At 35.1% G+C, this 14,966-nt stretch overlaps 1 protein-coding gene across 1 annotated transcript in view; it reads right to left on the reverse strand.

Moving 5' to 3' along the window:
- The window catches only part of LOC106461591 (dynein heavy chain 7, axonemal-like), a 239,815-nt gene that overhangs the window by 48,574 nt on the left and 176,275 nt on the right, over positions 1-14,966 (reverse strand). The window contains exons 50-53 of the mRNA XM_022388600.1: positions 14,563-14,755; positions 8,292-8,484; positions 5,166-5,338; positions 1,480-1,620 (exon numbers count right to left, since the gene is read on the reverse strand). Coding sequence (XP_022244308.1) covers positions 1,480-1,620; positions 5,166-5,338; positions 8,292-8,484; positions 14,563-14,755 — 700 coding nt within the window. The remainder of the gene's footprint in view (positions 1-1,479; positions 1,621-5,165; positions 5,339-8,291; positions 8,485-14,562; positions 14,756-14,966) is intronic.

Raw genomic sequence — 14,966 nt, forward strand, 5'->3', positions numbered from 1 at the left:
TTTCTGAGTTAGTCAATATGGTAGAGAGTCTAAAGAGTTAAATGACAGCAGCACTGCTGTTTGTCTTCTGAATTAGTCACTATGGTAGAGAGTACTGAAGAGTTAAATGACAGCAGCACTGCTGTTGTTTTCTGAATTAGTCAATATGGTAGAGAGTACTGAAGAGTTAAATGACAGCAGCACTGCTGTTTGTCTTCCGAATTAGTCACTATGGTAGAGAGTACTAAAGAGTTAAATGACAGCAGCACAGTTGTTTGTTTTCTGAATTAGTCAATATGGTAGAGAGTACTGAAGAGTTAAATGACAGCAGCACTGCTGTTTGTCTTCCGAATTAGTCACTATGGTGGAGAGTACTAAAGAGTTAAATGACAGCAGCACTGCTGTTTGTCTTCCGAATTAGTCAATATGGTAGAGAGTACTGAAGAGTTAAATGACAGCAGCACTGCTGTTTGTCCTCTGAATTAGTCAATATGGTACTAAAAAATTCAAGTAATATCAGTATTTCTTTCTGACCTCTGAATGGTAGGAAAGTCTAAAGAGTTGATTAAAAGTATTATTATTTTCTTCTCTACAAATCTCTTCAGTATGATAGCTGTTAGCCAGAAACTATTAAAAACATCACTCATATAATTCACAATTTTCAATGTGTGTTTTGTTAAAATTATATTATCACACTCAAATAGAAACAGTTTGTTGAAACACACTCGCAAAACATTCATATAAAGAAAAGGATACACTAGAATTTTTACAGTTATGACGGAAAGTGAAATTTTAACAAACTGATTAGATTTAGAAGTTGATCAAGGTGTAGATATTTTAACAAACAACTTACATTTAGACATAAGCAAGATGCAGACATTTTATTAAACAACTTAAATTAACAGGCAGAGCAAGGGGCAGACATTTTAACAAACAACTTAAATTAATGGGTAAAGCAAGGTGCAGACATTTTAATAAACAAATTAAATTAAAAGGTAGAACAAGGTGCAGATATTTTAATAAACAACTTAAATTAACAGGTAGAGTATAGTGCAGACATTTTAATAAACTAATTAAATTAACAGGTAGAGCAAGGGGCAGACATTTTAACAAACAACTTAAATTAACAGGTAAAGCAAGATGCAGACATTTGAACAAAAACATACATTTACATGTAGAGAAAAATGCAGACATCATTTACCAAATACAGTAATTGAAGCTCAAAAATTAAGAGTATAAGAACTTCTTAAGATGATTAACTGTTGATATAACAAATGATCTAATTTAACAAAGATTGTCATTTTAACACTGTATGTAGCATCATATGAAATTAATGTTATACTTATCACAATAAATCAGATAAATAGTAACAATCAATAAAGTTTCATATTTAACTTATCAGGCTCATGTTTCTAAGCAGAAGACACAGTCACCTGTTTTTGAGTTAAAACTTAATTTTTCACCATTTCTGAAAAGCATGCAAACTAATTTAATACTAACATAAGTAGGTTGCAGCAAAGGAGGAAGGAAAAGATAAGTTTGTCCTTTTCAAATAATGATCTGCAGACATTGATGTAGAGACTATAGGTGAAATGGTCATTCAAGTATCTCAGTCGTCGTTCTAGAACCTTGGATTTGTTGCTGTTAAATATATATATAGTATAGTTCATTATAACTATTAGTAAAAACAAAGCACATGTCATATAAATGTAGGAATGACATTCACAAGATTGATGTTATAGATTATTTACCTCTTCAATACATTCTTACTTCTCAAGGGATATAAATATACTGAAACTAGAGTATGGATTTAACTTTATAAGGTTATCTTATCTGTAGCAAAAAAAAGGTTGTATATATATATAAACAAAATTTAAATCTGCTATACTTTATCTAAGTACTAAAAATACAATGTGGCAGTGGAGTTTTAAGGATTTCTCAAGTTGGCTCTACAAAGAACACAAAGTGTATGATTCCATGAAAAAAAATACAATTTATACATAATGTTTTGGATAAATATTACCTTTTCCAACTTTTATTACATATAAAGAAACAATAACCTGGCTGGTCTGATCAACTCTAGTCTAATCTTAATGTACATTGATATTTTTATTTAGCAGGTTTTCAAGCCCAAAAGTCTCAAACAGAAATTCAAAATACCAAATAAATCTATAAGCAAACTATTAGATCATCAAGAAATTAATGTCACTTTTTTTGGATGAAAAAACCCAAACAACTTATATATATATATATAAAAAAAATATTTATTAAATTAAATAGTCTTCTTTCTTATTGATGATGCTTTTCCATCTTACCATCATGTTGTTAATGCCCTGGTTAAAGAAATTACTTGGCTTTGAAGCAATAAACATGTTGTTGTAATCTGATAGTAATATGGAGAATATGGTGGGTGGGGGAGAACTTCCCAACCCAACTCCATAATCTTGTGTTGCATAAAACGTGCCACATGTGGATGTGCATTGTCATGGAGAAGAAGAACACCTTTCCGATTGATGAGTGAAGGGTGTTTCTGATGAAGGGCTTGATTCCAGTTGCTGACTATAGATCTCTGCATTGACAGTTCTCTGTGGAATGATGAGTTCAAAATGAATTACTCCTTTGATGTCCCACCAAATGCAAAGCATCACTTTCTGCAGATGGAGTCCAAGTTTTGGGGTCGGAAGTGATTTTTGTCTAGGACTGAGTCATTGTTCTGGGTGTTTAATATTTGCATAGAGAATCCATTTTTCATCACCAGTGACAATTCTGTCCAAAAATGGTTCATGCGCATTATGCACCAGAAGAGATGAAGTAACATTCACACATAGGAAACGATGATCATCGGAAAGTTCGAGAGGCACCCAAACACGATCTTTAAGGAGTTTTTCCATATTCCTAAAATGTTTACATATTGTTTCATGAGAGACATGCAATTTCAGGGCCATTTCATGAGTGTGGTGTGTTGCCTTGGGTTAGGCTCAACAAGCATATTCAGAGCATCAATATCAAGTCCAACACATTGGCCATTACCATCACAGCTTTTAAGGCTAATGTCACCTGAACGAAATTTGCTGAACCATCATTGACACTTACAAAAGTTCAAAAAATTTCCATAAACTTCTTTGATATTCTTTGTGGCTACAGAGGCATTGTTTCCCTTCTTGTATTCAAACAGCATTACATGTCAAATGTGTGTCTCATGTGCCATCACTATAAGGGATTAAAGTATACTAAACTTTACACTTTATATAAGCTGCATTAACGTGACATTTAGGCAGTTCGTTTAACTATTATAAGAGATGTATGTTTTTTGGGAGGTGGTTAATGAAAAATTGCAACATTAATTTCTTGACAACCTAATATATCCAAAATAAGTAATTTACGAATAATGTCTGAAAGGTATAAATAATTTCTAATATCACAGTTACTTTAAGAAATGAAAACTATGTCTTTAATAGTAACTGACAAGCCCACAATCTACTTATGGCAATATTCCTGTAAATAAAGCAAATACACTTTCACTTGGATAAGTTTCTCTCTTTAATTTGATTAATTAAATAAATTTCTCAAATTTATCATAAAAAAGTTATATTTTGTCTTCAGTTATACCATTTGTGAAGGAGAACATATGGTAAACCCCACGTTGTATAATTTAACTCATATGTCACAATGAACAAAAATATTTAAGTCAGTAACCTAAAGAGCATAAATCTTTCCAGCACTAAAGGTATACATATGATAATAAAATTATTTCCAAAAAGAAAAATCAAATCTTATCTATTTCTTTATATTTGAGATCTAAGTATAAAATGTATAATTGAAAAACAAAACAATTCTGCCTTATCTTTTATGACACTCTCAAATATCATGGTTTATTCCAATCTCAGAAGCAATTAAAACAAATTCAGACCTGCTATTTCTACAAGTGCTTTTCCATTTTGTTTTAAAGAAACAAGTTTGCCATTTATTGTATTACTTCATTTGTCCCCACTATGGAGATGGTTTTATATATATATATTTCTTTAACTTATTGTCAACAAGTTATATTTTGTGCATCACATTTAATTTTAAAACCTCAGAGATATCTACTCTACAAGATCATGTTTATTAGCCAGCTTATTTAATATGTAGCTAATAACTTCAACGTAAGCTGTGATATGAATATAAAACAGTTACCAATAAGGTAGAGAAAAATAATAAACATCAAAAATAACACATTGACAATTTATAATTTAAAAAGTGTTAGATATACACAACTGTTTCATTTAGATTTATTATGAGAGTTAAGATCTGGATAGTTATAAAGCACAAGTGTTAAGTTAGTATTGTTACGTATCTGCTTGTAGTATAAGTTCTTTCCGAGGAACTTCAGTAATACAAGTCCTTTCTTAATTAAAACTAGTTTATTCTTTCTCTATACAACTTTGTAATATACAGAATTTCCACATTCAATATGTTTGCAATCTCGATAACAAAACACACACTTTATATTACTGTCACTACCATCTGCTTTACTCAATTATCTATATCTATCTATCTCTTCAATCATGCTGGTTTTTCAAGCCTGGCTTATATACTAAAAAGAGGGTGTCTGGCCAACACTCGAACATTTGCAGGGTTCCTCAATAATTTGAGAAACTCCAGCATCACACTGTCGTAACAGTATTTTTAGAAGCAATAATTTATCACAGGTTTGTTTACATAACTGTTTAGGAACCATTTGTTGTGTAGTTCAATTGTTGTTAATTGACGTCACATTACTTGAACATTCTGAATTTTTCTTGTTGCTTTAAATGAGTATTATTATACCATATTGTTTTGTAGTTTGCAGAAAGTTCTAGGCCTCAGTTGTGCAATATATATATATAAGCGACCAAGTTAGTGCAAGTAAGTTAGTGTAAATGAAGTTAGACTACATGTGAGTTTAGTTTTAATGTAAAAAAATCTGGCCTTATTAAAAACCTGACAAAAAAGCAAATATATATATTTTATCTAGTGTATCAAAGATATATATATATATATATATATAAATACCCTAACAAATGAAAGAAAGGATGTATGGGGCTGACATTAATTCACCAAGTCACAAACATTTCAGGATGTAGTGAAACACAAGCTAATGAGTATTTAATGTTAAGCTTCCATGGAGGTTTAGACCAACTGTCAAAGAAAATGTAGATTCTTACCTATTTTCAATGGAATTCATGAACAGATTAACAAACCATGTCAAGGAGTACTGGTACATTGGATCTACATTTGGAAGGTCTGTTGTTGAGAAAAATAAAGTGGAAGAGTGTTTGGCAATTAGTCGATACTCTAACCTGGATGTCTCAATCTTTTTCTCTGTCTCTTCTGCTATCTAAGTGCAAGGAAAAGTTTGGTTGAATATTCAAGAAACTTTAAACACAGGAATTGATCAACAAGTTAATTTATCAAATTATCCGAATTTAAAGTTCTTCAAGGATAAATAAAATTAGTTTAATTTCTATACAAGACCTCATAAGCACAGCAATTAAATTCAGTGTCAAAAGTAAAAAAAACTTAACAAAGTTGGTGGAATTTTAATGCTTGTCTGTGGGAACATTCCACATACAAGTGGCTACAAATTAAACCAATGTAGGTTAACAGAATTGCTTCTTATTTCTTTGTGTGACCATTATGAATATATGCTACAATTGGTAGAAACCACATATCCATATTAGTTTAATTTCTTCATATTTGCAAGATTCAGTGTATTATATTAGAATGATTTTGAATATGCAAATAAGCAAATCATATGACAACTACAGCTGATATAAAGTTCTGGTGAAAAAGTGTGTATCATAACTACATTTTGACAATGCTTGGAATTTCATAGGTAGTGTGATGCCACTAAAAATTCATTACTTTTGGGATAGGTAGTTAACAGCATATGCCAACACAAAATGTTCATAAACACAGATTATAAAGAAATATTCAAATTGGGGATTAAAAGATGGGGATATTCTTTGTACGTAATATCATTGGAAAATAAAATAGAAATTATGGATCAACTTCAGACACCAGGACCATCCAAAAATAGACCTGTAGCAAGTTGTACCCCAGCCATGGTAAGAAAAATAAAGTGTGGCATCATGTAACAGGTAAGAATCCAAGAACACAACACAAAGGTCAGTGGCAAAATGTTTCCACGTGTACTAGGCAACAACACACAATATAATCAAGAAGCATCTACACCTGGAAGAGAGGCCATCAGGGTATGGGTTCACCAAGATATGGCTTCAAGTCAAGTCAGGTCACCTGTGTATTCCTCTGCAATTGAACTGTTAAATGGATGCTGGGAAACTGTCACCCTTTTTTTCACAAGATTGATTATGGAAAACCAGCAGAGAGGAGTGATAGGCTTTGGAAATGAAAGTATTAGAATATTAGCCTTTTGCAAGGAAAGCTACATTGATGGATTATTGTCAAGATGTAAAGTTGTCAGAAAGAGTTTGTTTCTTTGTTATTAAGCACAAAGCCTTATTCCAATACTAGCCACATGACACTACATAGTGAATTTAATTCCTTCATCATTATCATTCATACAGTTTAAAAACTCCTTAAGGGTTTCAGTGCTGTGTTTCCACATCACAAAAGTGTCATCATATATATTCTATAGGTTTTATTAAAGCTTTTTGTAACTTGATACAATGCCTTGTAAAAGTATTCACCCCCCCCCTACCAATAATGTCACATTTTGATGAAATAGAAATAGTTATGTTTGAAGGAGGTTGAATTTCAGCAAAACCTGCAAAGAAAATATTTAAATTGAAATTTGCTGATTGCATAAGTATTCAGCCCCCTAAGTCAGTACTTAGTGGAAGCACCTTTGGCAGCAATTACAGTTATTTTGGATAGGTCTCTACCAGCATTGAACAATGTGTGGTATAAATTTTGCCAATTCTTCATGGTACAATTCTTCCAATTCTGACAAGTTCATTGGGGATCGTTGATGGACTGCAATCTTCAAGTCTTGCCACAAATTTTCTATTGGATTCAAGTCAGGACTTTGACTGGGCCACTCCAGAACATTCACTTTCTTCTTTTGAAATCACTCCAGTTTTGTCTTTGCCCATATGCTTCTGGTCATTGTCTTGCTGAAATGTGAATTTTTGACCCAGTTTTAGATTCTTGGCTGACTCAAGCAGGTTTTCCTCTAGGATTTGACTGTAATTTAAACCATCCATCTTCCCCTCAATCCTGACTAGCTTCCCAATCCTTGCTGGTGAGAAGCATCTCCATAACATGATGCTGCCACCACCATGCTTTGACAGTTGGGATGGTGTTGACTAGGTGATGTGCCATGTTGGGCTTGCACCAGATGTAATGCTTTGAATTTAGACCAAAAACTCAATTTTTGTCTCGTTTGACCACAAAATCTTCTGCCACATGTCTAATATCATTTACATGCTTTGTCACAAACTCCATATGAGATTTAAGATAATCCTTTTTCAGTAATGGCTTCTTTTTTATCACTCACCCATACCGGATTGAATACTTATGCAACAGAGAATATTCTAATTTTCTTTGAAAATCTAACTTACTTGCATAATATAAGTGTCTTTTTAGCATTCTAAGTTTGAAGTGGATTGTGTAAATTTTAAATATAAAGTCTCATTAAAGTTTCATGATTGCCAGCTCAGATGCAACAAAATGTGGAAACTTTGCAGGGGAGTGAATACTTTTGCAAGGCATTGTATATTCAAAAGCACCTATAAATATATAACTCAAACCAGGAGGTAAAGAGGACCCAATTGTCAGACGTTTAACTTGTTGAAAAAATTATTGTTAATTTTAAATATGCAATCTAAAAAAAATGGTAAGATTCACTGATTCTTTGATATATTCTAAAGGTATGTCTTTGATATTAAGTACTCTTGATGGTAGTTATTTTTGCAATGTGTTTTATCACTTTGGTGTGTTCTTTTAGATTACTTGGTTAAAATAATGCAAAGTCTGGTCCACATGATGATAAAAAATTAGTTTATTTCTTTTTAGTTCTTATGATATTTCTACAGCCACTTTCACTTGCAAGTTGTAGGCCTAAAAACAAACTACATTTCAACATTAACTCCAGAACTAAATGTAGGCCTAGCCTCTTAAGCTGGATGAATATCATGAGATATTATTGGATATATGGCCAAAAATATCATTAACAAGGAAGTTACCCCACTGATAAAACAATGCATTCTTTATAAGTAAGAAGATTAAGTACTCTCATTACCAAGTTAGGTTTTAGTTTTGCTCTAAGTAAGTAACTTGCTCTGATTCAAAAGTAATATTATTGGTACCTTTTGTTTGCGAGACACTTCATCAGCTAAAAGTTTTGATGAATCCAAAACATGGATAGCAGTCTCATCTTCTAAGATGTTACCTTCAGATGATGAGAGAGTGTGTAAAATTTTATCTTCCAGTTCTTTTAATTCTTTTGTATTGGCAGCTGTCTGAAGGATTAGAGCTTGCCTTTCTTCCTCAAGGTCAGGTCTATAAAATATTTTTCATTGTGTCTTTTAACGTTTACATGGATGAGTTTTTCTGACAAAAGTAAAATCACTTTCAATATGTTTGTATAAGTATACACAATAAAACTAAATATTTTCAAGTAAAATATCTACAGATATAGAAAAATATAAAATAATTGGAAAGTGAGTGAGGGAAGAAAAAAACATTTTATTAAAAACAAATATGTGTTCCAGTTCTTATTAGTGATTGACCATTGAGAGGATTGCATACTTCATATTCATGAAAAATATTCTTACACCCAACTGAGTTAATGTTTCAAATACATCACTTTAGTTTGTTTACTTTAATGCTTGGTTTTCCTCTTGGTAAACCAAGCATACAAGTCAAAGGACTGAAGATGTTGTTTAACATGAGAGAAGATTGTGCTAAATATATTAGATTAATAAAATAAATGATGATACTGACATTAAAATATACTTAGTTATCATCAAATATATACCTCAAAAACTACTTTCAATAAAAATTCCTAATGATACTACAGAAAACTAAAAAAAAAGCTTTTGATATTCTAAAAAAATATTGAAAAAATGATTCTGAGTATTTCAAACCTAAAACTTTTATATAATAACATAACATCAAAGAACAACAAGGTATATCTTGGCCCATCTAGGCCATCCTATTTACTAAATTAAAAAGTCAATCCTTATCATATAAATATCTATCCAGCTTTTCCTTAAATTAATTACATCTATTGCATCTGAAAGCAACATAATCCAAAGGCTAACAACCCTGTTAAAAAGATAAAGCTATCTTAGCAGAAGCTTACCCCCAACCTGCCAAAATTTATGTCTTCTAGTCTTACCATTTTCACTATAAATATTAAAAAAGATGAATTATCATTATTAATTCCCTTAACAATCTTAAATACTTAGATCAGATCCACCCCCCCTAACCCTGCCAAAGTTATAATTTTCCTATGCTGAAAATGTATTTCCGATAGGTACTTTCCTCTTGTCACAAGATTAGCTATTCTTGTTTATTGCTGCCCTCTATATGCAAACCTTTTTATTACACATGCCACAAATGATTCAAACTTGTCTCTCATGCAAATCATCATGTATCACCAATCCACCAATAGGAGCATAGTACACTCATGTGATGCATGTGACTCCTTCTATGTGCCTCTATCAAAGTATCACATTGAAGTTTGGCAAATGATGGAAGCACAAGAAGTGAGTGGGGAGGAAGGGAGGGAAGTACCTATCAGAAATACATTTTCAGTATAGGAAAATTATAACTTCCAATATGGTACTTCCTACCACTCAAAAAATTAGCTAGAATCCCATATTGATTAGGAGGAGGGACCAGTGCAAGGGAAAAACAGACATACCTCCTGAAAGTGATCGAAGGATACCTCTGTAGATGTGAAAGTCAGATCTGAAGAGGAGAACCACACCACTTCTGATACAAGTATACTCTTTGCCCAGTTGAAGAATATGTAAAAAATATGTCGATGGCGAACAAGTCAGGCCATCGACACCCACAGGCCAGAAGGAGGAAATACATCATCAGGGGAGGGGGGACAAAGAACACGAGGATATAGGTTCGAACAGACGTAAAGTAAAGGAATGGAGGACCACATTAATATCCCAATCCGGAAGGGCAGGTCGCCAAGGAGATTGACGAATCTGGGAAAAACGGGTTAACATGGTAAGGATGGGTGAGAAAAAATCCTGCAGTAAAAGCAAAAGGTAATGGTTAAAGCTGCCCAATAACCTGAAATCGAGGAGACCAAAGATCCCAGTCAAAAAGCTACGCAAGAAACTCAGAGACACCAGCAACAGTAGGGCGAGCAGCTAGAAATTCCCAAGCATGAAAGACTTTACATTTTTGCTGATACACTTTCATGGAGGAAGGACAGATGGATTGGGCCAAATGAGAAGCTACACGATGGGAGAAACCAGATCTCCTCGCCAAGAACCAGACAAAAGCCAGGTGTGGAAACAGAGGACATGAAGTGTGGGATGTAGAACTGGTGACTGGGGTTGATGAAGGAGGTCGGGTATTAAGGGAAGTGGTAATGGAGGGAATAATTTTAGGTGGAATAAACAATAGGGAGTGATCAGAAGGGCCCAGTACAAAGTGGTATAGATCAGAGAAACTACCCGATGAAGTAATCAGATAGGAGAATAAACAAATAGGAATTTGTGTGCCCAATCCTGGCTGATGGCATCTATAGCCAAAGCCAGAGGATGAGGAACTATGGACCAAAATTGAGGTAACTGGTGACTGAGGACAGTGGCAAAAGCATCGATGTGAGAAACACCCATACACTGCAAAGTCACCATCAGGTAAACCTTGTCAGGACCTTAAAAATGATCCACCATGAGGTTGAAATCACAGGGACATGACACACAATTAGGTGAATGTGTTGCATGACAGCCCAATATAGGAGATCCAACATGCAAAAACAGAGAGATCTCAACTGGGTGCTGCCTTGGTGATTGATTTAACCCAGCACCATGGAATTATTGGGATGGATTATTACCAGACAATGTTTGGCAATGGGAAGAAAGTGATCTAAAGCCTTACGAATGGCTAGGAGCTCTAAGACATTGAAATTTAAAGCTTTTCTGTCTAGAGACCAATGACCCAAAGCCTCCTGGTGATTGACCCATGCACCTCAGCCCTGAAAGGATGCATCCATAAATAGGTGTAAGCCCTGACAAGGAGGAAGAAGTGGGACACCAGCCGATGTGTGAGTCTTGTCCAACCACCAAAGGAGATTGTCTACAAGGGAAGGTCATGGGAGCATCCAAGGGGTCCCAAGTAAGGTTTCATTGGCCATTCAGAGTCCACTAAAGGCAGCACATGTGTGCATGGTTGAGGGGGATTAGTGGTGTCATAGAAGCCCACATTCCCCAAAGCAACAGAACCTCATGTGCAGGAAGGGAGCAGACAGGGCATGGCAAACTGACAATTCCATAAAATGGAGACTGAGAGGAGAAGTTTGGGCCAAACTGAGGTGAGTGTTTAAAAAGACACCCAAATTACAAGGAATTGGGTAAGACTTAGGAAGGATTTCTCCAATTTGATCAACCAGCTTACTAGAGAACTTTCAAGAAGGAGCTGACGAGTATGACAAGCTGATTCCTATTCGAAATTGGCCAGAAGTAGCCAGTTGTCTGTGTAAAAATTGAAATGTAGCCCTAAGATGAAAATGAAGAGAAAAAGCTTGTACCACCTGACAAAACATGTAAGGAACCAAAGCCATCTGAAGGATATGGTGCAAAATTGGTATACCACCTCTCGATGGACGAACCATAGATAAGGGCAAGACTGTTTCAAGATGGAAATATGCAGATAGGCATTGGGGACGTTCATCTTGGTCATCATAGACCTGGAGAAAAAGTCCATTGAAAATTGATGTAGGAATCCATGGTGAAACATAGGAGGTGAACAAAGCAATTGAGGCAGGACAGATCGATGACAGGCCTCTAGTCCCCAGTCTTTTTGGGAACAATAAAAAGATTGGAGTAAAACCCCAGTGAATGATGTGGAACAGGTTATATAGCCTGTTGGGTGAGGAGGCCCTGTACCACCTCTGATAGATGCCGGCAAATTACTGGATCTCGAGAAGTAGGGAAAGAAACAGGTACCTAGGACAAGAGAGGTGAGGCAAGAAACAGAATTTAGAATTCTTCTGACAAAACCTGAAGAACCCAAACATCCGAGATGAAAGGGCACCATCAATGAATGAAGGCCACAAGGCAAGCTCCCACTGGGTCTCAACCCACCAGGTAGTCACCAGAACTGTTGGCAGTGTATCATGTGTCATCAAGAAAAATGGTGAGCCATGGCACCATGGGAAGGAGGGACAGGTAAGGGGAAGGATGGGAAATTGAAATAGGTACCACACTTGGCTCTGATTGAGGTAAACGGGAAACTTGATAGGTATTAGTAGAGTGTTGCTGGGCAGATACCACCTGAGATTCCAAGGATTCTGAGATCATATTGTAGACAAAAGGAAAGTCTTAAAACAGAGCCATATGCAAATCCCAGAGATAAGAAGCAGGTAAACAGGTTCGATATAAAACAGCATCACGACCTAAGAGGTCCCAACAACAAAGATACCACATTTGTAAAGCCAGAGCCATAGATGATAAACGAGCCAATGATGAGATAGTGAGGGAGAGGGTATCTCCAGAAAACCCCATCATGATTTCTGTGAAGAGCCTTAGACAGGAGATGAATCATGGAAAGGTACCGCAAAAAATGTCGTGAGGGTAAGACAGAGGTGGGAAAATTGGACATGGGTGATGCTAATGAGAGATTCAGGGCCCGCCTCCCAAATGGGCAAAACAGAATGCAACAGATGTTGCTTGAGATATGGACAGTCTGCCCTATGAAATGCGAGGGATGACTGATCTGAAGCCTGTGGGGGACAAGGCATACTAATACCATCGCCCAACTGAGAGGCTAATTGGTAAGTATGAACCTGAATGCCAGGGGATTCGGGAAACACCAAATACGATTGGGAAGTATGTTCATGCAATAACAAAGGATATAGATCATAAGACATATGAGCAAGGGATAAAACATCACATAACCAAGAAATAAAGTCCAAAAAACCATGGGCAACTGAAGAGAATCGTCAGAGAGGGAATGGAAAGGCACAGCAAAATCAGAAGGTGGGAACAGGTGATCAAAGTCCTCGTCAACCTGGCCAGGTTCCACAGTATCAGGAGGAAGAGGGGTAATGTTTGGAGATAAAGGTTGACTCATATAACATACAATCTCTCTGCAAATAAACACAGACAAATCTCCCATCGAGTCGCCAGCACCTGAAGCCTGTGGTATAGCACATGTCGATTGACCCCCAAAGTGGTGACATTAACTTCGAAGTTCATTGTGATGTAGTCAACAAAAGCATTTGAAGTAAATAAGGATAAGTGAATTGAAATAACGTCAAAAACTGAGTATTTTAAATTAAATTAAACCACTTCGAGAAATACAATCTCAAACATGAAACCACATGAAAAAAGAAAGATGTCTGAGTGCAAGCACTGCCAAACAAGAAGTGATAGTTTGTTAGAGGCATATACAGGGAGTCACATGCATCACGTGAGTGTACCATGCTCCAATTGGTGGATAGGTGATGAATGATGATTTGCATGAGAGACACATTGGAATCATTTGATTCCAATAGGGGGATGCAGAAGGCTTGTGGCATGAGTATTAAAAAGTCCCCTGTAACTTGTTATTTTTTCAAGAGAAAACAAGTTCAGAAATATTAACCTATCCTCATATGACAACCTTTCCATCCCAGGTATCATCCTAGTAGTCCTCCTCTGAACCATTTCCAACACTTGTATGTCCTTCCTAAGGTAAGGAGCCTAAGACTGAACACAGTACTCCAAATGTGGCCTAGCCAACGGCCTATAATGACATTATAACCTATTTAGACTTGTATTCAATATTTCTGTAGATACAACCTAAAATTCTATTTTTCCTGCCACTAACAACAGCAAACTGCTTGGTTGGCTTAAGAGGCTAATCGATCAGAACTCCAAGACCCTTTTCTTTCTTAATACTATTAAGGTTACTCCCACCAAAATTATGCTCATAATTCAATGATACACCTCATGCATTACCTTGCATTTATCTGCCATTTATTTGACCAAGTCACCAAATAATCCAAATCCTTTTTTAACGCAGTAGCACCCTCCTCATAGCTAGCAACATCTAAAACATTGACTATTATATTTTTAAATACTAAATTCTTTATCTAGTGTCTTAGCAATTTTCAAGAATTTGAATAATTACAATAACATTTTGTTCTCTAGAATCAATAAAATGTAACTTAAAAAAGAAGCACTACGGAGTAATCATAATAAAGTATTGTACATATTTCATATGGCAAAAAAATGTTATCTGGTAAAATAGTACACTTCTAGAAACACAGAAAGAAAACACAGTAACTATTTGCAACATCAAGAAAGAGTCTTTAATTGAATGTTGTTATAAAGAATCCACAGTAGATCAGCTAATCACTAATGATATGTTGATCTTAGACAATATGGATTTACTATTATCTACCTTTCTTGAGCAACAACAATACTTAGTAGTTGATCTTCCAGACCCTCAGGAGTGATCATGAAATTAAGGAGTGATACCTTTGTTGCAAGTTCAGGAAGGTAATGGGGATTTCTTAACTTGGTAGTGATATACAATTTAAAGTCTTGGTTGAACTCTACAGTTGCATCACCTAGCTTTATCATCTCAACACCACCTATTAGAAATAATTTTATATTTCTAGTTGATGTTGTATAAATAACACCCATTATAATTAGCAACTTAATGCCAAAAAAACTTATGAGATACCTAGTAGAATAACATGAGTACAATCTATTAGAAACAATTTCCTTAATCTCTATCAGCTATCAAAGCCAATGCTCTAACGATTGAGCTACACAGGAGTACAAGCAGTTTCCATCAATGTT

Source organism: Limulus polyphemus, unplaced genomic scaffold (genome assembly GCF_000517525.1).
Source record: "Limulus polyphemus unplaced genomic scaffold, Limulus_polyphemus-2.1.2 Scaffold994, whole genome shotgun sequence".
Lineage (NCBI taxonomy): Eukaryota > Metazoa > Arthropoda > Merostomata > Xiphosura > Limulidae > Limulus > Limulus polyphemus.